We start from the raw sequence: 27,351 nt of genomic DNA, 5'->3' as shown, positions 1-27,351 counted from the left end.
GGCCCTCTTTCTATATCCTGTTCTGCCTGCCTTCGAATCTGCTTCTGGTGGAAGCTGACGCAACCTCCAACCAATTAGTTGTAATGCCCTCCCCGACAACACAAAATTATACACACACAAGAGAGAGAGAGAGAGCGAGAGAGCGAGAGAGCGAGAGAGCCTTCCTGTTCCATCACCCAATTCTCCGCTATTTTCGTCCTCTCTCTCTCCACATTCAAATGCAGTTTGGCCCTCTTTTGCCTTTTTCACAATTCATGGAGTTGTAGCTACACTGAATTCGGAAAAGAAAGAAAAAGGAATCGTGATTTTCGATGGGTAATATAAGCAGCAGCAGCGGCGGCGGTAGCAGACGGAGAAGCGGCGGCCACCACCATCAGCAACACCAGCCCCCGTCCGCGCCTCCTACACAACCTTCCCACCGTCCTCAACAATCTGAAATTCAGGGAAGCCGGTACGTTTTCGCCGCAGCAACTCCTTACCCTAACTCCTACCCACATCCCCATTACCAAAACCCTAATCTTCACCCTCAATATTTCCACTACAACGGGTATTACCCTCCGCCCTTGCCCTCTCCTTTACCGTACGACCCCCATCACAATCGCTCTCAGGCCGTGCAGGACAACAGCCTGGCCGGTTGGGCGTATCCGGGGAGGCACCACCGCCATCCCAACGCCACCCATGTCTCTATGCCCTTTGTGGAGTACCAGAAGGCTGTCACCATCCGCAACGACGTCAATTTGAAGAAGGAGACGCTCCACATGGAGTCCGACGAGGAGAACCCCGATCGCTTTCTCGTGGCTTTCACTTTTGATGCTACCGTTGCTGGAAGGTGATGTCCCTAGACGCTACCCTCCTTTCTTCCCCCCTGCATGCATATGTTGGATGTCCTTTTCTTTCCACAGGGTTAATCTTTCTCTCGTTTTACCCTACAAGATATCTAGGTTGCAATTCGGGCATCTGATTGGTTGAAGTTATTCGACGATTCTCTTTTTTCTTTCTTGTATTCGTCCTCTTCTTTCTTTCTTTCTTTTTTTTCTTCATTGGTCTAGGTGCGACAGTTTGGTCGTGTTTGGTTGTTTATGTTCGTTGCTCTCCTCTCCACCTAAGTGAGGAGTTAGTTTGGGAAAGGAAACAAAGTTGAGATATGGTAAGTAATAAATGGGAAAATTAAGATTAATGCAGATAAGTAGCAACAGTAGTTACAATTGTAGAAAATGAAATTGAATTTTCTTAATGAGTGTAAGTAAAAATCGTTGCTGCTTTCAGAAAAATAAAAAGGCCAACTATTGAAGGAAACCACAGACTAACTTAGATAATCAGCTCTCCATTGTATTAAACAAGCCAAGCTTTAGAAGATGAGGTAATAGCAAGGTATTCAAAGTTGCTCGTAAGCAGCCATGTTTATTGGAAAAGCTAGCATATGAAAGACAAAAGATCAGGTGAAATATTGTATCTTGATACTGTCCTTCCCATCCATGAGAAATAGTAGAGCCATCGATCTGTCATATGGAATGCTTTATGGGCAAGGATGTATAATCCATGAAGAATTCCTTGCATACACCATGTGTTTCGGAGCTCCTTAATATATACTCTAACTCTTAAGCAATGTAATAGAGTTAATTTGATTACCTTGAGTGGAATTAGAGGAATGAACAATGTTAGCAGGAGAAAATGTAGGAGTAGACCTGCCCTCAAACTTTATCTTGAGCTCTTCCAACTCCTTTATCAAACTGGATAGTGTATCTTCATCTTTAACCTTAGCATTTTCATTTGAAGTCTCTGAACTCATAGAGTCAAATGCCTTGTTCTTGAAGAAGTTGGGCTTCCTAATGATGTTCCAATATTTCCCCTTGTTGTCTCTAGTTTTGCCACAACGGGCACACTTCAGTTTGTCTCTGACTTATCCATTTGCTCATACCATGACAACAACCTGGAGCTCCCCCTCATCCTCGACTCTCATCAAGGGAGTGCTCTCGTAACATCAAGGCCTCCTACCAGGCAGTGAAGTCTCAGCCATAGTTTTTGTTCCATTTTCCTTTTATCTTCCCCTCTAATCTGCAATATACACACAATTCCTAAAGATGAAAGAATCTCTCTTCCTAGTACATTCACATTAATAGCTTCATATTCTGGAGGCACTCCCTGTACATTCACTTTAAAAAAGTGACACTTTTCTTTTCTCAATCTTTTCATTTATCTTATGTGCATGTGACAGACAATCTGTTTGATGAAAGTGGTACAACTCATTGCATAGACTTCTTGGCTCAGTGTAGTACTCACTTATATATTGATTTCCTTGTTTGCATTTCATAAACTTCTCCAACAAGTCATATTCCTTTGCCACATTTTCTCTTTCAAGATAGTTTTTTTTTTTACCGTTATGCACACTTTTTTTGCAGTTTGAAGGTACAAGAAAGTTTGAGATGTACTTGGAATCATAGACCGAGAAGCCGTGAAATAAATAGGTCATTTTCCTTCTTCCAAAGATTGTATCTAGAACTTTTTTCTTCTGGTTTAGTGGCCTCACCCATTATGTACTCAAACTTGCCTTTTGCCACAATAGTCAACTCCATGGACTAAGCCCACTGGATATAATTTTTACTATACAAACATTGGTTATTTGAAACCCTTCAACACTAGCCACTGCTTAACAACTGACTATAGAGCCTCCTCCACTGGGGTTCACTGTAGAACTCCCACTCTTTGGCTTCACCTGAACTTGTATTAGGGTTCATCTTCAATACCAAATAACTCTTCTTTGGCTCTCCTCAACTTTCTTACAGACTTAACAGCCTTCCTGCACCATCAATCCAAGTAAAAAATATCAAAATACAAACTAACATATCGAGGAAAAAACACCAAACTACATGCTGACACAAAGTTATGCTAAAAAATATCAAATATCATCCCAAAACATCAAAGTAACTAACAAGCAACATTTAAACTGTCGATACTTTAGTAGTTTCCACCGAAACCTGCCACCACCTCTAATAACACTCAAAAAATGATCCCAACATCAAATCCTTGTGATTTTTCATCATTCCTTTCAGGCATTTAGTTGACATTTCTAACCAACCAAATTGATTAATGCCAACAGATTTCGCACCAGATTTGAAATCAACACACAAAATGCCTAAACTAGCCCGTGAGTGAAAATTCATAGTGAAATCTAATAATGCTTCGTATAATCCCCAAAGGTTCTTGAAAATTATATAAAATCATCTAAAAGCGAGTTATATCATTACTCAAAAACCCAAACAATAACTCTATCAACTTGTGCCAGTTGATCTCCAATGGCTGATGTCACATTAGGGTTTCAAGTTCCATAAAGATAGCCCCCTCCAAGCATCAGACCCACTCTGATTGAATGTCCATGTTACATGGTTAGTAGATAGCAAAGAAACCAAGAAAAAGAAAGTAGAGAGAAGAGATAGGAAGTAGAGAAATAGAAAATGGAAAGAGAGGAGAGTTAGAGCACAAATCATGTATTCTCATTTCTCTATTTGCAACATGTACTTATTCTTTATAAAAGAAACGGGGCTGACACAAAAATGCCCCTGAAAACAAAACATAAAGCCTTCTTCATACAAAAAGACAAGTGTGCCCTTAATAATGGCATGTAACTCCAACTAGGGGTGTCAACGGATTGGGTATAACCCTATCCCGACCTGTACCAGATCCTATAGGGTCAAGGTTGGGTTACAAAGAAGGAGGTCCCATTAACTATCTGGGTCAGACCCATGACGTTCGATTATTAAATGGGTCGGGTTTGGTTTATGGAAATTTATACCAAACCTGGGTCCGGCCCCAGTTTTGATTAAGATCCACAAAATTTCAATGTAAAAAACTTAAAAAATAATTATTTTACCGAGTCTAGTTTATGTAATTCTTATCGGATTCAAGTATGGTTTTTCTTATGAAAAATCCAGTCGGACCCGAATCCGGATCTGATACCTGTATCACTTAGTTGGATCCAGATTTGGACCCACCCATTTTACTGGGGTCCGACCCGTTGACACCCCTATCTTCAATAACCCACACATGTATGCATACATGATTTTTCTCAAGAAAACATAAATAAACTGTACATATATACATATATGTATGTATATATGTGTAGCTATACCCTCTTACCCTTGCTTTTAGAAAGTCCTCTATCGTACCCTATGTACCTGCCCCCTGTATGTATGTGACGTATGCCGAGCTTGATAAGGCAACCAATCTCAATGAATCTTGGCAAACCCGAGTAAGCTTGTTATAATAGTATATAAAGAATATCATTTTCATGTCCTACTCTAACAGCCCAGCTCATGACTTGGCTTAGTTTGGCTTGCCACAAACTCTTTTGTGATTGGTTCGTGTAGCTGTCGAGCCAAGCCATGAGCAACTAACTAGATGGAACAACTAAAGCAAATGACTGAGATGCAGGTTGAGATTGTGAAAGAGAGATGGCAAGTCTACTCAACCGATTGTATGCATCAGCAAGAGTAGGAACATCAGACCCGGTTAATATTTGGACTTTAGCAACTGAGAACTCTGAAGATAGGCCTGTGAGGAACCTAGCAACCATAGTCTGTTCTTGATGATCCTTTTGTTTTGAACAACACAATGGTCTATGAGCATTAAGTCTTTCAAAAGTAGCTTTGACGGAAGCATAGTACTGGTCCAATGTCTGATCACTTTGCTGCAAATTATATATTTCTTGTTTAACTTGGAGAATACGACTCACATTAGTCTCTTGAGAGTACGTATCTCGAAGATTGTCCCACATCTGTTTAGCCGTATTGTAGTAAATTAGGCCATCTGCAATATAAGGTTAAATGCTATTCATGATTTATGACATAACAATGTCATTATCTTCTTCCCAAGTAATGTATTTTCCCGTCTTATCATTTGGTTCAAATTCCAACAGTATGTGTTTTCTACTCCAGACACCGACATCATAAACGTTCTGGACCACCGTGCATAGTTAGTTTCATTTAATTTCACAGAAGACCCATAGGAGAAAGGATTTGCGAAGGCTTTATATTCCCCAATAGCCTCATTCTTGAAATCAAATTTCGAAACGTCACCCATACTGAATAACACTTCCTCAGTAGTCACCACGAATAGTGCTGCTGCAATAGAATTTCCACAAAAAAAATGTTAAATCTGATAGAGATCGGCTCCACACTATGCAGATCCACTACGATGATGAGTCTTCACCATGACATCAGATCTGCGATCAGATCTGAACCAACCAGAACAAATGATCTGATAAAAAAAACCCACGACTATTTAATATAAACTGTTCTTCACAACAACCAGATATGAGTGAACCAAAATAGAAGTATGCAGTTCCACGACTGAAAAGTATATCCAATCTTCACCACACTCAGATGAGTCAGATCTGTAATCAGATCTCAAAAAAAAATCCACGACTATTTAATATAAAGTATTTGTTTTTCTTCGACACCGAGATATGAAGGACAAAAAAAAAACAGAAGTATGCAGGTCCACAACTGAAAAATAGATTTAATCTTCACCACACTCAGATCTGTGATCAGATCTCTGGAAAAAGTTGCAAATCCATGACTATTTAATATGAATACTTCTTCACGACAACCAGATTTGAACGAATCAAACTAAAAATATGCATGTCCACAACTGAAAACTATATTTAATCTTCACTACATTCAGATTTGTGATCAGATCTGAACTACCCAGAGCATACTGTAAAAAAAAAGATCCACGACAATGGACTGCATTTAATCTCCACCATTTTTTTTTTTTACCGTCACCCACTGCACGACTTCAGAACAATACCCATACCTGTATCCACTCAGTTTGGTCGACAGAGACCCATAGATCCACACGACTTTTAGATTTGATTACAGATCTGAGTCATGACTTTTGTCAGACCTTAGATTTGTTATCAGATCTGTACCACTCATAAAAAAAAATGACACACCTTTTTATCTGATCCTCTTCACGTGAACCTTTTTTTTCTGATCCTCTTCACGTGATCTAATACCCTTCACTCGAACTTTGACGCAGAACTCGAGATCGCGCTCCCCAGATCGACGACTCTGATACCATGTAAAAGAAAAACTCAGAGAATACTCAGAAATGAGAAAGAGAGAAAGAAAGAACTTAGAAACTTAATTATGTCTAATCTCCTTTAGTTTAAATAGAGATTAGCCAAGAGAACAAATTTACATTAAAGTCCCTCATTATTAATAAATTACCAAAAACAACTTTAAGAATAAATAAACTTTACTTTAGAGTGGTCGACTTATCTTAACAATATTCACTTTTAGAAATGGGATGCTACAAGAGCTCAAAAGGAGAAATGGGGCAATGCATTGAGTAGAGGAAGTGTTTCATGTATTGGAAGATGAGGATTCAACCTAGGGCTGTCAATGGGTTGGATCTGAGTCTGGGTTCTTACCCAACCCAGGTCCAATTTTTAGGGTTTGGATTAAAATATGAAAACCTGCAAGTAAAAAAGTTTGGACATGGTATTGCATTTGAAACCTAATCAGGTTTGGGTTCAGATGTAGAAAAAGTTTTAAATGTTCCCGACAAAGAAGTGGTCCAGGTCAGATACATAATTTGTTTATAGTAAAAATCACAACAGAGGGACTCAAACCTTATTCTCTTTTGTGAAAGAATCATGCACAACCAGTGAGCTACAACTTGCTTGCTAGCAATCATGGCAAAAAATTTCTATATATTCCTGTTTCTAACCTGAAATTTAGTCCAACCCAACCCTGCCTAATCCGATCGGGTGGTACACTAGAACGGGTATGGCAATTGCAAATGTTATCAAGTTGGGTATGGGATCTTTCATATTTGACATGACGACTTCTCGAACCCGAGAACCTGATTCTTGTTTAGTTGGGTGGGTTAGGGTAGACCACGGTTGCCAGTTGAGGAAGCGGGAGCGGGAAGCGATACGGGAAGCAGGAGCGGGAAGTGAGGCACTTTCAAAATTTTAGGAAGCGGGAAGCGTGGGACCACTTAGGAGCGAATCAGGAATCGTCTCAGAAGCTATGTCACATGGGTGCGAGTGCGACACGGGTGCGGCGCAATTTCAAAAATTTTGGACACGGGGACTCGACTATATATATATATATATATATATAACTGTGCACACAACACAGTCTGCACAGTCACTGTGACCTATGACTGTGCACACAACACAGTCTGTTTATATCTATATATATATATATATATTTTTAAAATATATATATATATATATATTAAGTTATTTACCCTAAAAATGGATGAATATAGACTTGGTCAACGTTGACTGAGTCCAAAACGTGGACGGACTCGGCCTCGGTGTGTTGACCGAGTCCGGCTCTTCGTTGACCGTGTCCGAAGCCGCACCCGTGTCGGGGCGTGTCGACGCGGGTGCATTGACCCCCTAGCCGAGTCCGTGTGACATAGCTCGGAAGCGACCTAGGAAGCGAACCGGAAGCGACCTAGGAAGCTAGGGGGAAGTGAAAAAAATAAAAATAAAAATAAAAAATAAAAAATACAAAAAATTGAAAAAATGGGGGAAGCATGATGGGAAGCGCGTTTCCCATAAAAGGGAAGCACGCTTCCCATTTAAAAATGGTGCTTCCCCCCGCATTTCGGAAGCGTGATGTTTCGCGCTTCCGAAGCGCGTTTCGGGGAAGCGCGCTTCCCCACTTACCTAGGCGCTTCCGGTAACTCTGGGGTAGACACAACCTGACCCTGATCTGACCCGTTGATATCTCTAATTCAACCATCTTGTGGCACTAATCACACAATCTTGCAAACACAATTATAACTATTAAGCTTCTTTCATCTTACTTTTTTCTTTCCTCTTTTTCCCTTAGTTTACTTCCACCGAAAGGGTCGGTTCACACCAAAATCACAATCTGAGATGATGTATGCACTGACACACTTATTGAGGCGGAAACTCTGGATGAGAAATGGCTTGTTTCTGTAGTGTCACTTTAGGATGATCTAAAAGGTGGATGGAATAGATGGGTTTTGTAAGAAAACTTGATGGATTTGAATAGAGATTAGTCTTGGGCTTCATGATTTTGGATGTGAAAGATTATGAAGTTCCCAAATGAAAATCTTAGGTCTGAACGGGCTGAATGTAAATCATTGAGAAAACTGATAAAATTTGTGTTGGTAATGACAGAGGGAGGAATGAAGATTGATGAAAGGCGTAGAAAGGATTGCGAGTAATGAGAAAAGGCCTTTACGGTGGAGTAATCACACCTCTTTAATCCTTAGCTCTCATGCCATCATAATTTTCCAGCAAGAGAGAGGAGAAGTGAGAGAGAAAGGAGAGGTGGATGAGAGATTGAGTGCCCCAATTATTTGCATGAGGGGCAGCTCCCTTGACTAATCTTGTTAAAATGAGACCCTTATTAAGGTTATTTACAAAAGAGAATTAAAATTGGTATATATTACATGACATTAATGAGTGTTCTAGTTTGACTTCACATTTTACCCTTGACTAGCCGGCTAATAGTCTAGCTAGTCTTCTAACAACTTGCTCTTTTACATTTCTATCAAGTAGTCCAGTCCACAGTCAATAACACACATTGCATTGATGTCATAGTTGTTTGGCAGGGTCACTTGAGTCTGCATGCATTTGGTGTTTCTTGAACTTCCAGGCTCATCTGCAGCAATTCACAGCTGTCCATTTCCACTTTCTTATGAAGATGGAATTTTAGTAGATATTCTATAACTTGTGCATTAAAATATGGTTTAGATTTCATTGTCCAATCATTATTTGTCATGAATACCAGTTTGTAAACAAGAGAACTTTAGAAGCAACATGACTGATGGAGAGGCTTCAACTTTGTTCAAGAAAGAGGTGCAATAAATGCAAAATCTTGTTAGTCTGAAGCAACTAAAATGCTACATTGCAAAAAATATGAAAGAGAGAAAAAAATTGAAGATTTTCCACTGACCGCATTTGATTCCTAACATAATTAAAATATAATCAACCATCTTATATTTGCAGAAAACTCCCTGTCAAACATGGAATTTGTTCCATGATGATTATTGCTAATTCCTAAACAATGTCGATACTTTACTTTTTTAAGGATGTGATTTTCTCTCTATTACCTTCTGCACTGATTATGCATCTATTAGTGGAATTATTTTGCAGACTTTTATAGATTGAAAAATATAAATATTCCTTTTTTCTTTGGGTGCTTTCAGAATAAGTGTTTTCTTCTTTGCAAAAGAAGGCAGTGATTGTAGCTTGACATCAGTGAAGGTGAAGGAGGGTTTACTTGAACCTGTAACTGTATCTTTTAAAGAAGGACTGGGTCAGAAATTTAGGCAGCCTTCAGGAACTGGAATTGATTTATCTCTGTTTGAAGAGGCTGAGTTATGTAAAGGAGATATGGATGTATTTCCCCTGGCAGTGAAGGCCGAAGCATCTTCATCTGATGATGACGGAGCCCAAATAACAGCTGCTACTAATTCACAGATTACTCAAGCAGTATTTGAGAAGAAGGAAAAGGATAAATATCAAGTTAAGGTGATTAAGCAAATTCTGTGGGTGAATTCCACTAGGTATGAGTTGCAGGAGATTTATGGTATTGGAAACTCAGTTGATAATGACTTTGATGGAAGCGACCAAGGGAAAGAATGTGTGATTTGCCTATCAGAGCCACGGGATACAACTGTCCTTCCCTGCCGACATATGGTAAGTTATTTACTGCTGCTATTTTGTGGTAGTAATAATGGTGTTGGTTGACTGGTAATTGTAGTATAACAATGATGATAGCAATGCAATGATTGTGATAGCTCACTTTTCTTGGGGTTATTGAGTTCAAAATCCAAAGATGGCTATTTTTTAATAATAATAGCAATAGTCATCATCATCATCATTGTTAAATGATAATGTTTTCTACCACTCCTGTTTTAGAAAGCCTTTTTTGGGTTTGTGTATGTGATCTTATTGCGTGTCACTGAAATTAGCTTTTTGATCTTGCACTTTCATGGGGAAATGAATTGCTAGACTCCTATATGAAAATGCTCACTATAGCTCTCACTAAGAAATTATAACTTTAACTTCCATAAAATATTGAAAAAGTCCTTAAACCATGTTTTTTGTTTTCCTGGAAAGAAAAACAGAAGAATGAAAAATTAGAAGATTTAATGTAAGTGATGGTCTACTTCTCTAGAAAACTCTACTGGATCACACTTATTATGATATTTCTTATAGAAGGTGTCCTGCTTTTTGGATTTTTTTTTTCAGAAAGAGATTTATGGGGCAGAGTTCCTTCTTACATGCAATGATGCAATGTTACATGAGTCATTTCGTTGCACATATGTGAATGGTGTCTAGCTGTATAGATAATCAGTTAGTTACAGAAATTATGGGTCATTTCCTGTACTCTAAAATTTACTCTGCAAGTTCTGCAAGTGTGTTTCTGAATCACTTGTATACTTGAAAGAGAAATAACAGTATATGTTCAATCATTTAAGATGTGTATTTGAATATATTATTAAAAGAAAGATGTGAATTAAGCAATCAAGAAACTTCCAAGTTTTTACAGATCAATAGTAGCAAATCAAACATCTATTGGTCGTTTGTAACATGCCAAACATTGAGAAGCAAACCAAGCATAACTTTCTGGTTTGTGACATACGTGTTATTATATCTCTAGATATTTAGTTGCTTTATGGTTCTACTCCCACATCAATCATGTTCTTCTTTATGATCACTTTGTTCATATATGAAGGGACTCTGCTTTTCTATTCTATATTTAGGTTAGCATTTTGGAGTAGGATGACTGTGATGTTCTTCTGATCACATACCTTCTGATTTTTAATGGCTCAGTGATGCCAATTGCAACTTGATGGAGAGAAGTCATTAAGAGGAAAAGTTTTCTTTGTTGGAGAAAATGTCCGTTCTGTTAATCCATAAAATCTTTCTTGGGGATGAAATTCCATGTGCTCCTAAAAATTTGATTAAAATTGACAAGCGTGTCCTGAAGCTAAAACACATTCATGAATTTAGCGGTTTAGGTAAAAGTCAACTATTGTCAAGCCATGCTTGAAGCAAGTGTAGCCAGCTTGATCAACTCATGTCAATATCCACCCAGATTTCCCTAGTGATGTCTGTGCTTTATTATGCATTGATATCTGATCTGTGGGATTACAGAGACTAACAACATGTGTCTCAAACCCTAAAGATATGTCTCTATAAGGCTCAAGAACCTGGCTTTTGGAAATAAAAGTTGCTGCCAAAGCTCAAAATAAAGAAGAATAGATAATTGACCTCAATCTGACCTTAACCAATTTTCTTTAGGTGAAAGCACATTTTTCCCTTGCAATATTCAGAGACAACTGAAAACTCATAGAGGGTAAGGACCATGGTCACATAATTAGTTGATAGTAGTCACCATCGGGATTCTATTGGCAACTTTTTGTTTGTCTCACCCTATGTATGTGGCATCATTGTGCCAATGTCGCAATGATGCACATGCTTGGTCCTTTAGTCCCCTTTTTTTTTCATTTTTTAATACTTTGCGTGATCAACCATTTATGTGTGTGTGTGCATGCATGTGTCTTTGGCCTTGTCTTTATGTTATTTGATTCTTCGAACTTGTATTGGGGACTAAGTCACAGGGACTCGGCAAAGCAGGTGCCGCACCCACGTCGATGTGGGTGCGGCACCCGGTGCGGTCAACACGACGCTGGGTGCGGTCAACACACCTAGGGTCATTTTCGTCCATTTTTTAACATAAAAATAAAATAAAATTCTGATGCAAAATCAAAAGGGGCTGCGAAAGAGGATTAGGGCAATTTTTTTTTGCCCTAATACTCTCCTCTTCTCTCCCGCGCAGCTCCGCTCTCTCGCTCGCCTCCTCTCCTCCCGACGTCTCGTAGGGGAGCCCGACGCCACCTCCTCCTCCTCTCCCTCATCGCAGGTACCCTCTCGCTCTCTTGTTGCGTCGGCAGGGGAGGGGCCGAGCCCCCCCTGCTCCCTCTCGCTCTCTTGTTGGGTCGGCAGAGGAGGGGCCCAACCTCCCTCCCTGCTCCCCCTCGCTCTCTTGTTGGGTCGGCAGGGGAGGGGCCGAGCCCCCCCTGCTCCCTCTCGCTCTCTTGTTGGGTCGGCAGAGGAGGGGCCCAACCTCCCTCCCTGCTCCCCCTCGCTCTCTTGTTGGGTCGGCAGGGGAGGGGCCGAGCCCCCCTCCTTGCTCCCCCTCTTTCTCTTGTTGGGTCGACAGGGGAGGGGCCGAGTCCCCCTCCCTGCTCCCTCTGATTTCAGTGGAGGGGCCGAGCCCCTCCCTTTTTTCGGCAATGGAGGGGCCGAGCCTCTCCCTGTTTTCGGTAGGGGAGGGGCCAAGCCCCCCACCTGCTCCCTCTGATTTCAGCGGAGGGGCCGAGCTTCTCCTTGTTTTCGGCAGTGGAGGGGCCGAGCCCTTGAGCCCCTCCCTGTTTTCGGCAGTGGAGAGGCCGAGGCCCTCCCAAGAAAAAATTTCTTCCGGGTGGCGCTGCCCCCCTACGACCCCCCCGCCAGGGGCGCCCCCCTGGACCCCAGCGCACCCCCACACCCAAGGTTTTTGAAAGTGCCGCATCCCCGCACCCATGTGACATAGATTGGGGATATTATTTTCCTTGCATACACTTTGTTGTATTCACTTGCCTGTATTACGATGTAAACAAGAATCAGCCTACTGTTCCCTACTCATGTGGATTCATTAGCTGTGATTTGTTGTCATTGAGAGGAGTACGCTGTTGACTATAATGAGAAATTTGGACTAATTTCCTGGATGACAACTCTGTGTGGTCATTTCTAGTACTGTTTGGTGGGGATGGTTTCATCAATTGTGCATGAAGCTTGCTTTCCCGAATGGTGATATGAGTGAGGTCTTATATGGAACCTTCACCTGGTATATTGCATGTGGTTAGTATTATCTTTGGTTGAAGGAGGTCTTATATGGCCAAAAGCGGGCATCTAAATCCTGGTTAGAATGGTTTGATTAAAGAATGATCCAAGTAGGGTTCCAACCATGTAAGTTTGTTCTCTTTGTCCATGCTTTTTTATTTAGAGTTCAGTTTCTTCAGTTGCTATTTCTGGAGCTTAAAAGACTAGATATACTTTTGTTTTAAGCTGATTGCAGTTACACAAGAGAGCCTCTAAAGTTCTGCTCCATTTTTTGTGGCCAGCTCACAATTGTATGTGTTTCAGTGGCGTCATTACATTATATCGTCAACCAGTTGATTTCCAAATATTATTCAGTTCCATCAGCTGTAATGTATGGTACCCTTATGTCCATGAGTCACTTGCTTGTTTATTGCTGCCTTTAAGGAGTCCATGGCAGGACAAGTAACTGCAAATTAAGCCATCAATACCGCTTTCAATGTTTATGGCTCTGATATGGTTATATTGGTTATATAGATATCATAAGTTCATACATGCCACTAGTAGGGAGTTATACTGCAAACCCAAACACCTTCAAATCATTTATTATCTATTTACTCCACTTCATGCAATATAAAAAGCAGCTTGTACTAGTCAAGTTATATTTGTTGCCTACTCTTTAATAGGAGTGTGACATCGAATGTGTACTAAGCACACTCATGCTTTTACTCCTTGTTTCATGTTTTGGATGTGCATCATTAAGGGCTTTGTCTTTAATAAGATAACTATCTCTCTCTCAGCTGCATCATGGGTGTAAAAGCCGTAATTTTTAAGGATTATTAATAAATAAAAAACTCATTTTTTAATCTCCAAATTAGAAATGTGTTTCTAGCTTTTGAATTTCATTTATTTATTTATTACATATTCATTTGTTCATTCAAGTCAATCAGGGTATAATTTGTATTTATAGAACTATTTTGGGCTATAAATCACTATTTATGTATATATTATATTTAAATATATTTTTTGATGGAGTTTGTAAATTATTGGAGTGTATTTGTGTGTTATTTGGCTCGTGGTAATGATTTATTGGGTAATTTGCTATTTTTGGCTAATCTTGTTATAATTGATATTTTTTTTTGAGTTTTTGGCATTTGCGACCGCACACGAAGGGTTCGTTGTATTGCTTGGGTAGTGGTCTTTGCGGACTTCGAAACTCCTCGGTCTTTTGAATTTTGATTCATTGTTCTTCACATTATTAAGGTAAGATACCTTAACTGAACTTATAGAGAGCATGTTTAGGCAATAATTGTGTAAGCATGATGTTGCAGTGAATATCTAAGTGAATTGCAAATACAAGTTATGCTCATACACTTCACTTAGTTGTGGATATCTAGTGCTCTTGTGATTGTAGTTCGGAGATCATGCTTGTAGTTAGCAGAACATGGAGTGTGTTTGCTGTAGGTACACCTGTGTGTGGGTTTGAATGCCTGTGCACTTATGAATGTATAATATGTACGCAATGTGTGTCATCATACTTTGGTTTGCACATACTATATTGCTTTGTGCGTTTGTATGAATTTGATACATGGTACACATATAACTACTATGTATATGTATAAGTCGTGTTCGATGCATAATGTGAATGTTATATATATTGTCTTGTTTTATGATGAACTCATTTATTCTTGTATAGAAAAAAATATGCGAATGCTATAAATTGTTTTAAACTTGTATGTCTTGTTTGCTTAAGAAATATATGCGTATGATGTATGGTAGGATGGTTAATGAGATTTTGACCAACCTTTACACAATTATATCTAAGGTGATATATCGATTCATGTGGTGAAAAATGCATATGACTTTTATCGTGTGTGCAAATCTCGAATTACGTAGGAGTTATGTATGTTGAGGTTTAGTTGCGTCGTATTATGGAATGTGCATGTTCATGTATGCATGCATAGAACTCATGTTTTGTATACGCATCCTTCGAGGTTCAATTTACGAAGTTCAATGTTCTTTGTGGTGATGATATGATGGGTAGGATAATATGCTTATATATGATATGATTTAAATGCCACGTGAAATGAAATTATGAATGCATGCGATAAATGTTTAAGTTCAATAGTGAACTTTAGTTCATGAAGCCTTATTGGTTAAATGTGTGATTTTATAATTTTAATGCCATATGAAGTGATGTATGATGTGATGCTTTGATTGTATACATGCTTATACCCGTGTTGATGGCTATCGACCCTGAGAGTGGTCAATTGTATTGATGCATGTATCACAATAGCTTTCACTGGATATGGTACCCGTTGAGAAACTGTTCCCAAAGGATTCTCTGTGAGGGTGTGCATGACTATATCAGGTAATCCGGCTAGAGCGGTAAGTCTCTGTGAGGAAGTGCATTGTCCAAGAGCGGTAAGTCTCTTTGATTTTATAATTTTAATGCCATATGAAGTGATGTATGATGTGATGCTTTGATTGTATACATGCTTATGCCCGTGTTGATGGCTATCGACCCTGAGAGTGGTCAATTGTATTGATGCATGTATCACAATAGTTTTCACTGTATATGGTACTCGTTGAGGAACTGTTCCCAAAGGATTCTTTGTGAGGGTGTGCATGACTAAATCAGGTAATTCGGCTAGAGCGGTAAGTCTCTGTGAGGAAGTGTATTGTCCAAGAGCGGGTAGCCCACGAAGACGGTATTTTCCTGTGAGAAAGTGCATTGTCCAAGATTAGGTAGACCATCCATCTAGGGCGGTAACTCCTTGTGAGGTTTTACATTTCCCAGACCTGATGATCCGGCGTGGGTTTTGTAAATCTTTATTATGAATAAATGAAATGTTATGATGAATTGTGATGATCTTCTGAGTTGATTGAGATAGCTAGTTATGAATCTATAGATTTGGCTTTTCTATTATAGCATGATTATATATTGAACTCAGATATGATAATTAGATCTTTATTGATTTTAGATCTTGATATGAGGTTATGATTGTGATGCTTATGTTAGCGTATGGGTGAATGACACATCACGCCTACAAATGACTAGTTTTGACTTATTAGGTGAATGATACATCACGCATACATAGTTTCTTTGTAAATGATTGCATTATGATTGAGTAAATATATCATACCTATGTATCATGATTGATGTGTATCATGAATATCTAACTAAATTACTTATAAGGTATGTGCGCGTGTTTAACGTTGGAATGACCAGATGTGATTTGACTTATTGTTTATAAGAATTATGAATGCATATGAAAATGATGCAATGATCTAAATGTCTTATATATATATATATATTTATGCGATGACTTGCATGACTTAAATGCATATAGATTATGCTTTATTATGTGAGTTAAGGTTGAATAGAATATTAAGTGATGAAATGCTTTTAAATGCTTTATGTTCGAATGCTTGAAATGAATGACTCTTAGGACGTTGTTCCCTTGTCTATCACTTGACGATGGATGAATAATATATCTTTACCTTTAAATGCTTGATATGTTTTCTTTAAGTTTGAGTTTAGGTGGCTTTACCATACGTTAGCGAGTCTGACCCCGTTTTATGGAAGACAGGTAATGAAGTAAAGTGTGATGAGTAGTTGGAACGAAGGGCTAGTCGAGCTGCATCCTCGAGGGTCCACTCTTACGTTGCGAACTTGGTATTCATGATCTTTTTGTTTTAAGTACTTGATCATGTAGAGACTGAAATATTGTTTTCATGCTCTGATTTGAAATGAAATTAAAACTCTTCATATTTCAGTCTTATATTGCACGTGGTTTGAAATGTGTATATCCCCTACATTTTGATTTGATTGTTATCTTTAGTGTAACCGCACCCAAAGTCTTAACCGTTTTTTAAAATCGTTTCCGCATTATAAGATCTGATTTACTTATACTTATAAAAGAAAAATGGTCTCGAAATTTCAATATTTGAATTATAATTAAGGTTAAAATTTTTAGAGCGTTACAAATGGTTACTCTGAATGCATCCTTTGTGCGAGGATGCAGGCAAGACCAGAGATCATAGATTGGATCAAAGAACTTCAGTCAATAGTCCCAGATTTTAAGAAGTTATGCGAAAGTGCCTAGAAGCCAGAAGCGCAATTTCGCCAAGAGGACAAAATCATCATGCTCGGAGACAGATGGTGAGTTCCGAAGGTGTTGCGGGAGGAGATGATGTGTGAAGCTTACAGGTCTAGATATTCCATTTACCTTGTTTCCACCAAGATGTTCAAAGATCTTCAGAGGACTTACTGGTGGAATGGGATGAAGCGGGACATCGCGGAGTTTGTGTTCCGGTGTCTCACCTGTCAGCAGATGAAGATTGAACACCAGAGACCTGACGGACTTTTGCAGTCACTCGAGATTCCAGAGTGGAAGTGGGATGATATCTTAATGGATTTCATCGTAGGGTTGCCTAAGACCCGACGACAGCGAGATGCCATTTGGGTGATTGTGGATTGCTTGACAAAGAGTATTCATTTTCTTCCGATCAGGATAAGTCAAAGCTTGGAAAGCTTGGCCGAACTCTACGTGGATGAAATTGTTAGACTTCATGGAGTGCCTCGTTCGGTAGTGTCAGATCGAGATCCGAGGTTCACATCTCGATTTTGGCGCCAACTTCAGAAGGCCCTTGACATTACCTTGAAGTTCAGTACCGCTTTCCATCCACAGACAGTCAGGCAGTCAAAACGAACAATCCAGACGCTCGAGGATATGTTGAGAGCGTGTGCTTTGGATTGGGCAGGTGATTGGGACAAGCATGCGAAACTTGCAGAGTTTTCATATAACATTAACTTTCATGCTAGTATTGGTATGTCCCCATATGAAGCACTATATGACCGACCATGTAGATCTCCTGTATGTTGAGATGAAGTTGGAGTGAGAGCGGTGGATTACAGAAATTATCCAGCACTATGCGGATTATGTGCGTTTAATCCGACAAAGGTTGATTGCAGCTCAAAGTAGGCAGAAGAGTTATGCCAATCAGCGGCGTAGAGAGCTCAGTTTTGAGGTAGGCGACTACGTGTTTGTTTGAATCTCGCCTACGAAAAGTATCTTCCAGTTTAGAAAGAAAGAAAAACTGAGTCCTAGGTATGTTGGCCCTTTCGAAGTCCTTGGAAGGGTCGAACAGACTGCATACCGTGTAGCACTTCCTCAGTTTTCACAGATTCACGATGTGTTTCATGTCTCAATGTTAAGAGAGTACTTACCGGACCCCTCACACGTGATTCACTATGAGGCGATCGAGGTACAACCTGACTTAACTATGAACGAAAAGCCGATAGAGATTGTGGAACGCTAGGAAAAGGTGCTACGCAGTAGGACGATTCCGTTCGTGAAGGTGTGTTGGCAGCATCATGGGCTAGATGAATGCACATGGGAACCTGAGGCGGATATGCGTTAACACTACCCTCATTTATTTGGTACGTTCTAATTTCGAGGACGGAATTCTTTTAAGGGAGTAGGGATGTAAGATTGCGTATTTTTGGTCATTAGTCAATTCATCAAAATTTTCGAAATTTGGCTAAGTCTGGTAGAAAAATCGTTTGAGGCTCTATTTTTAGACCAATGTCTTAGAGTTTGGGTTTGACCCAAGTCTCATCGACAAGGTTTAGGGGAGCCAATCAAAACGTAGTAAAGAGTTTTAATTTCGACTTTTAAATTCAAGCGAAATTCGGGTTATTTTCGGGCGAAATTCTGAATTTGATATTCGTGTAATATATTGTTGGATGCGTCTCGAAATTCTGAGCGCAATGGTATTTTACTTTTCTAAATTCGAGTTTCGGTTGGCCCAAAAATCATGTTTTTCTAAAATTTTAGCAGTTTATCGAAATGGATCTAGAGATGGATTGGATTGGATCCAAGGCCTAGGATCTGAATTTTTATGGATTTGGGTCCTAGTTAGGTCCTATAAAAATCTGACTCCAAATTTTTGTTTGGGTATGGGTTTGGATCTTGGATCCGGATCCAAGCCCAACATTTTTTTATAACTTTAAATTCAGCTAGGGGCTTTAAATTGAAGTTAGTTTCATATAAAAAGTCTTCCTAGTCAATATGACCAATTTTGGAAGCTTTCAAATATTTAAGAATAAATAAATTCAAATAAATAAATAAATAAATAAATAAATTTATTAATTTTTACTAATTTCGGGATTTGGGTTAATGAGGTTTAGGGTTAACCCTCTTCCTTAACTAATTAGGAGACTAGAGGTTTTCAAATAAACTAAAAAGTCAAAAAGTAAAAAAAAAGGGAGTTTCAAAAAAAATTGGAAACTTCCATAGAGAGAGAGACCCATCTTTGGAAACTCTCTCTAGAGAGTTTCTAGCTATTAAGAGGGGGGGCGACAACCCTTCTCCCTCATTTGCTCAAAGAGAAAATAAAAATAAAACAAGGGAGAGAGAAAAGAGAGAAAAAAAAATAGAGGGGAGAGAAGGAGAAGGAGAAGGAGAAGGAGAAGGAGAAGGAAGGAGGTGATTGAAGAACAAGGGTGGAGACCATTATTGCTCAGCTAAGCACCTTCCACAACCCTCCTTTCGTATTTTCCTCTAAAGGTACGAGTACTATTTTTTGATTCGGATGAGGGATCGAATATGAATGGGTTTCCATGCGTGATTCGGTGGGAATCCATGGGCAAAGGGCTGGATGTAAATGCCTACTCTTGCTTGTGAAGAAGAGAGGTTGTATGAATCCCTCCATACCCAAATGGTATCAGAGTAGTTTGGTAACAGTGGCCACGAGATGCGAGTAAGACGACTGTCACAAGTAAGGTATTCGTTTCTAAATCCTGTAGATGCACATATATGAAATGTGTCAATATTAAATGTGAAAGACCTGTATGATTTGTGAAGTTTGAAATGTTGTTGATGTTAACTTAAAAATATGCCTAAGACTTATATTTATTTTGTGATCTTTTCTTCGTCAGATGGTTTGGGTAAAAAGAGTTAATGACCTGATAAATACTCCTACCGGTTTAAATGATTGTATAAGTTTCGAGGATGAAATTTCTTTTAAGGGGGGTAGGATGTAAAACCCGTAATTTTTAAGGATTATTAATAAATAAAGAACTCATTTTTTTATCTTCAAATTAGAAATGTGTTTCTAGCTTTTGAATTTCATTTATTTATTTATTACATATTCATTTGTTCATTCAAGCCAATCAGGGTATAATTTGCATTTATAGAACTATTTTGGGCTATAAATCACTATTTATATATATATATATATTATATTTAAATATATTTTTGATGGAGTTTGCAAATTATTGGAGTGTATTTGTGTGTTATTTGACTCTTGATAATGATTTATAAGGTAATTTGTTATTTTTGGCTAATCTTGTTATAATTGACATTTTTTTTGAGTTTTTGGCATTTGCGATCGCACACGAAGGGTTCGTTGTATTGCTTGGGTAGTGGTCTTTACGCACTTCGAAACTCATCGGTCTTTTGAGTTTTGATTCATTGTTCTTCACATTATTAAGGTAAGATACCTTAACTGAACTTATAGAGAGCATGTTTATGCACTAATTGTGTAAGCATAATGTTACACTGGATATCTAAATGAATTGCAAATACAAGTTATGCTCATACACTTCACTAAGTTGTGGATATCTAGGACTCTTGTGATTGTAGTTCGGAGATCATGCTTGTCATGATTGTAGTTAGCAGAATATGGAGTGTGTTTGCTGCAGGTACACTTGTGTGTGAGTGTGAATGCATGTGCACTTATGATTGTATAATATGTACGCAATGGGTGTCATCATACTTTGGTTTGCACATACTATATTGCTTTGTGTGTTTGTATGAATTTGATACATGGTGCACATATAACTACTATGTATATGTATAAGTCGTGTTCGATGCATAGTGTGAATGTTATATATATTGTCTTGTTTTATGATGAACTCATTTATTCTTGTATAGAAAAAAATATGCGAATGCTATAAATTGTTTTAAACTTGTATGTCTTGTTTGCTTAAGAAATATATGCGTATGATGTATGGTAGGATGGTTAATGAGATTTTGACCAACCTTTACACAATTATATCTAAGGTGATATATCGATTCATGTGGTGAAAAATGCATATGACTTTTATCGTGTGTGCAAATCTCGAATTACGTAGGAGTTATGTATGTTGAGGTTTAGTTGCGTCGTATTATGGAATGTGCATGTTCACGTATGCATGCATAGAACTCATGTTTTGTATACGCATCCTTCGAGGTTCAATTTACGAAGTTCAATGTTCTTTGTGGTGATGATATGATGGGTAGGATAATATGCTTATATATGATATGATTTAAATGCCACGTGAAATGAAATTATGAATGCATGCGATAAATGTTTAAGTTCAATAGTGAACTTTAGTTCATGAAGCCTTATTGGTTAAATGTGTGATTTTATAATTTTAATGCCATATGAAGTGATGTATGATGTGATGCTTTGATTGTATACATGCTTATGCCCGTATTGATGACTATCGACCCTGAGAGTGGTCAATTGTATTGATGCATGTATCACAATAGTTTTCACTGGATATGGTACCTGTTGAAGAACTGTTCCCAAAGGATTCTCTGCGAGGGTTTGCATGACCAGATCAGGTAATCCGGCTAGAGCGGTAAGTCTCTGTGAGGAAGTGCATTGTCCAAGAGTGGGTAGCCCGCGAATACGGTATATTCCTGTGAGGAAGTGCATTGTCCTAGATTAGGTAGACCATCTGTCTAGGGCAATAACTTCTTGTGATATTGTACATTTCTCAGACCAGGTGATTCGGCGTGGATTTTGTAAATCTTTATTATTAATAAATGAAATGTTATGATGAATTGTGATGATCTTCTGAGTAGATTGAGATAGCCAGTTATGAATCTATAGATTTGGCTTTTCCATTATAGCAAGATTATATATTGAACTCAGATATGATAATCAAATCCTTATTGATTTTAGATCTTGATATGAGGTTATGATTGCGACGTTTATGTTAGCGTATATGTGAATGCCACATCACGCCTACAAATGACTAATTTTGATTTATTAGGTGAATGATACATCACGCCTACATAGTTTCTTTGCAAATGATTGCATTATGATTGTCTCAGTAAATTTATCATACCTATGTTTCATGATTGATGTGTATCATGAATATCTAACTAAATTACTTAACGTTGGAACGATCAAATGTGATTTGACTTATTGTTTATAAGAATTAAGAATGCATATGAAAATGATGCAATAATCTGAATGTCTTATATATATATATATGCGGTGACTTGCATGACTTAAATGCATATAAATTATGCTTTATTACGTGAGTTAAGGTAGAATAGAATATTAAGTGATGAAATGCTTTTGAATGCTTTATGTTCGAATGTTTGAAATGATTGACTCATAGGACGTTGTTCTCTTGTCTATCACTTGACGATGAATGAATATAATATCTTTACTTTTAAATGCTTGATATGTTTTCTTTAAGTTTTAGTTTGGGTTGCTTTACCAGACTTTAGCGAGTCTGACCCCGTTTTATGGGGGACGGACAATGCAGGTAAAGTATGATGAGTAGTTTGAGCGAAGGGCTAGTCGAGCTGCATCTTCGAGGGTTCACTCTTACCTTGCGATCTTGGTATTCATGATCTTTTTTGTTTTAAGTACTTGATCATGTAGAGACTAAAATATTGTTTTCATGCTCTGATTTGAAATGAAATTAAAACTCTTCATATTTTAGTCTTATATTGTACGTGTTTGGTTTGAAATGTGTATATCCCGTATATTTTGATTTGATTGTTATCTTTAGTGTAACCGCGTTCAAAGTCTTAACCGTTTTTAAAAATCGTTTCCGCATTATAAGATCTGATTTACTTATAAAAAAATGGTATCAAAATTTTAATATTTGAACTATAATTAAGGTTAAAATTTTTGGGGCGTTACAATGAGTCTTCTAATTGTTTACAAGTTAACTGTGTCATCCGCTAGGAGGGGACCCGTCACTTCTCTTGAAATTATATCCTCTTCACAGATGTTCATTTACTTATCAAATGTTGCACATTTTTTCACATTATGTCTTAAATAATGGTTAACAAAAACTTACTGCATACTTTTGAGCATCTGCTCCTGGTGATCACGGTTCAGAAAATTTCAAGGTTGACTTGAGGCAGAGAGGAAGTGCATGGCTAGTAAGCATGCCACCTGAAATTTCTGGCAGCATTGTTAGTTAGTCCACTATTATGCCCTTGTTCATATCAGAATATCTGTTAGGAGCTTCAGATTTGTGTTTAGCTATTCGGATGACCTTAAAACTAACCTTTTGTGAACTCGTACGCTTCTAGTGCATCTTTTTTAGTTCGTTCGTTTTTCCGATTGCTTCTCTCGTTAGTCATTTTAACTAGGTTTCAGGACAAATGGTGTCCCTTGCCAAAGTTGAATGGAAAAGTGTGAAATGATGCTAATTAATTGCTTGCTTTGCGTTGTTTTTTCAGTGCATGTGCAGCGAGTGTGCCAAAGTTCTTAGGTTTCAGACAAACCGCTGTCCAATATGCCGCCAGCCAGTTGAACGACTTTTAGAAATAAACGTGAAGAACGACATAACTGAAGATTGAAAGGCCTTGGGCTCCTGTAAATAGTAAAATTCTGTCAACATCTTTGCATCCTTGGTTTTGAATAATGGAAAGTGTGAGCTTCACTATTTCTCTTCCGTTGCTTCATCTCAGCTGCAGTTGTGAGGGAACTGTATTTTACTATGTATGGAGTTGGCCTCTGATTATGTACTGTTTCTGTGGGAGGCCAGGATGCTTTGGAGTTTCTCCGTGAATTTCAGTCCGTGGACAGGAAGTATGGAAAGAAAAGGGAAAACTCGTCTCCACCCACTCCTTTTTGATAAACTTTAAGTTGAACCTCGTGTTCTGTTCGTGAATGGCAGTGTGCCACTGATTGTTACGCCAGAGGTTTTTCTTAGCAAAATGATCATTTCTCATTTTTTGGGTTTTGTTAAGCAAGCATGCCACTGTTTGTTTTGCGGGCTGCTGAAGGGCTTGTGCATGCCCCGCGTACAGAAGAACAGTGGATGCTTGTATAAGGAATCCAAACCCGGTTAAGGTCCTAATTGCATTAGTGTTTCTTTGCAGACTTTGCATGGCTGCAGTATAGAGAGTGCCTACCGCTTTGGCTGCCTTGCGTGCTGAAGTGCAAGAGAGAGGCATCTCTGATCATAATGGCACAAGAGATAAGCATGCACGTCTCATCCTTTCAGGATAGCCCCCAATGCTGTAATACAAATCCTGATTACTGCCAATGAGGGTCCAGTTCTGCGTGTTTTTACCTTACAAATCTGTCTCCTTTGGAACCAGCAGGTGGTGGGTGTTCCCACCGCCAGCCATTGCTCACAGTCACAAGTCGATTTCGGCTGCTCAGGATTTCTCATTTCATAGCCAAGTCTGGTATCTATATTGGTGCCCAAAACCCTCATGCGTGGGAATGTGTAAAGGGCAGCGCAATGTTGTGTTTCGATGGTCTCAATTTGATTAAATTTATTAATACTGTTATTAATATTCTTAGATATTTAACGGCCCTTCTACGTGGCCGGGCTTAGATGGATCATGTTCATATAAACCTTTTCATGATAAATGAATAGATAAAGACAGAAATATGTATATGTTTAAAACACATTATAACTTGTTTTTAAAATATATAACTGAGTAACTGAAGGTAATACATACCCTTTTATATGGGTTAATATATATTTAAATTAAAACATAACGGCACATCCATATGGATGGGTCGAGTTTCTGTTAATCTTTTAGGATAAATAAAATGAATAAACACAGAAAAATATATGCATTTCAAACACATTTTGTTGAGAATATTATGCATTTCAACCACATTCATAAGTTTTTTTTTTGAATGTCAATGAAAAAGCATAGATGTAATAATTGTAATTTTTAAATATTAAATAAAATTTATTATATGAAACCTATGGATCTTGAACCGGATCTAGACATGATCCAAAATTCAGAAGCTTGATTTAAATAATATTTGGATATGGATCTTTTATTGAATCTAGATATTGATCTAAATCTATATTTGAAAATAAAATAAATCTTTTAATGAATTTGGATATTATCCAAATAGATATTTTTAGCAAATTTGAATATTTATTTTGATTCATATTTTAGGAGTATACTTGTAAATATTTAAATTGGTCATGGGCAAAATGAAAAAATGTTAAAATTATAATTTCATAGCTAATCTCATATGTAATATATCACTATCATATGTAATCTTATCTTTTTAGTTTAGTTCCATAGTTTAGTTAGTTTTTTTATTTTATTTTTGGACATGTAATAGTCTTTATGCCTTTCGACTAGCTCAAAATGTATAAATCACTTATTTTTTATTTTTTGGACATGTAATAGGCTTTATGCCTTTTAGATAAAGTAAAAAAGCACTCAGAGAGTCGTTGGACTCCCAACGGCTCTAAATAGAGCCGTTGGGAGCCCAACAATTCCCTATCCCTCTTCTTTATTAGTTCTATAAATATGGGGCCTAATCCCATTGTAATGTATTCTTTTTTGGTTGTGGGTCATATCCCACATGAATGAAATTATATTTTTCATTTTGGATTTGTATTCTCTCTTGGGTAATGTTTGTATATGAACCTCATTTGTTCCTGTGAGTGAGCTTTGCTTATGAACCTTTATGGTTTGTGTGGAAGATCTTTTATGAGAATCATTTGAGGATTCAAATTGTGGGTTGCATCTTCTTACATGGTATCAGAGTTGTTGGTTGAAGTGATCAAGCTAAGTTTTTTTAGTGCATTGGGAAGCATGCCATTCAAGTTTTTGAAATGAAGTAAAGTTTCTTTGGAGTTACGTTCGTGTGAAAGCTTGGAGGAATACTTGTACTCACCGTTTGTGGTAGAGTATCATCTTCTTTGTCTCCTATTTGCATTTACCCTCTTTATTTTCCTCTTTATCTCTTCTTTCTCAAAATTGTAAAAATGGGTGACAATGATAATGTCACCATTAAGCCCATCAAACTCAATGACTTCAACTATGTCACATGGGCTTCAATCATGAAGCATCTTATATGAAAAAAAGACTATGAGGATTAGTAGATGAGACTGAGTTGGAACCTCTCCTAATCCTTACAAAAGATGGAGAGAAAAAAATACCTCTCACGGAGGTAGAAAGAATTAAAGTCATCTCCACTTACGAAAAAAAGTGGAAGGAATGGAGAATGAGACATACCAAGATCATGTATTGGCTCATAACAAGTGTTGACATATGTGTTTACTTTTAATCATTTTTATTCAACTATAATTTTTATCATTTTGACAATCTTTTTAAGTTATCCCAATATGAAGTGAGAGTTTGATGTCTATTTTGATATATCCCGGCGTTGTTTTTATCCCTCTTTAGGACTTGATAACATGAGTTTTCAAGATCCTTCCCTTCTGTTTTTAATCTGAGCGCCTGGGCTCTCAGATTCGCATACTTCCCTGTGTTCCCCACTGTCCCACCATAGACAGTTCTCGTTCAGGGTAAGGGTTCAACATAAATTATTTTTGTGAAAGATTATTGTTTTAAAAGCCATTCAGTCTCAGCAATGAGATGCCCAAGATCAACCATTTTTCAAGCTTTAGGGAACCCCATTTTCATCCTTTTGCAAACCCCTCTCGGATTTATTGTGCAAAATCCAAAGGTTCCATCATAGTTTCTTCATTCGAGGATTTCGTTATCTATACATGTTCAAGTTAAGAGTTACACATGAGCCTCACTTCATGAGGTATTTTATCTATACCCGTTCAGGTTAAGGGTTACACCTGAGCCTCCTCCATGAGGTATTTTCATCATATTTAGGTTAAGGGTCAAGCCTGAGCCTCATTCCGATGAGGTGAATTTTCTTCTCCATTCCATATCTATCATTATCACCATAGGAAATTCTTTCATACCCAGTGAGATTCTTCTAACTAGGGCATTTTTAGAGCCAAAATTTAGTGTGTTTTTCTTTTTCACTAAGCTCGTCTTTCCACTGACTTAGTAGCAAAGAGGGGCATCTGTAAACACCCCAATTTTTTACCTTCATTCACAAACACCTACCTTTTGCCACTAGGGCCCACTTTCTTAAGCCTTCAGAGAACCAGCTGGTCGACACCTGAGCCAAGGCTATTCAAAGCCCAAGTTTGACATCAAAACCCAAATATTTCATCTTGCAATCAAGATTTAATCTCTATTTTGGCTCAATTTCAAATATCAACTCTTATCTTTAGACAGAAATTTGTAATACCTTATCCCTGTTAGGGGTCTGGATTTCAAATCCCTCATCCAGGGTTTGCATTTTGCATGTCATTGCATATCATTTCTTATTATTTCATGTCATTTCATCGCATTGCATCATATTGCATGTCATTCTCGAGATCCAGTACTCTGTTTTTTGAAAATTTTAATCCAGATTCAAATTTTAAAACCCTCTTTCGAAACCAA

General features: G+C 38.0%; 1 protein-coding gene across 3 annotated transcripts; it reads left to right on the top strand.

Annotated features, from left to right (window-relative positions):
• Positions 1-137: 137 nt before the first annotated feature.
• Positions 138-23,803, top strand: LOC149814005 (putative E3 ubiquitin-protein ligase LOG2). 3 transcript variants are annotated; one of them, XM_089991303.1, is made up of 4 exons: positions 138-829; positions 9,199-9,691; positions 23,350-23,492; positions 23,581-23,803. In XM_089991303.1, the coding sequence occupies exons 1-3, from the start codon at positions 312-314 to the stop codon at positions 23,467-23,469; spliced, it is 1,131 nt and encodes a 376-aa protein (XP_089847429.1). In that variant the 5' UTR covers positions 138-311; the 3' UTR covers positions 23,470-23,492; positions 23,581-23,803. The 3 variants fall into 3 exon arrangements, with proteins under 3 accessions (XP_089847429.1, XP_089847428.1, XP_089847430.1); XM_089991302.1 differs by having other exon boundaries at positions 23,350-23,803; XM_089991304.1 differs by lacking the exons at positions 23,350-23,492; positions 23,581-23,803 and adding an exon at positions 22,419-22,554.
• The last annotated feature ends 3,548 nt before the right edge of the window (positions 23,804-27,351 follow it).

This window comes from Nuphar pumila, chromosome 16 (genome assembly GCF_984573655.1).
Source record: "Nuphar pumila chromosome 16, dmNupPumi1.hap1.1, whole genome shotgun sequence".
Classification (NCBI taxonomy): domain Eukaryota; kingdom Viridiplantae; phylum Streptophyta; class Magnoliopsida; order Nymphaeales; family Nymphaeaceae; genus Nuphar; species Nuphar pumila.
This window is presented reverse-complemented; position numbering and strand designations above follow the sequence as displayed.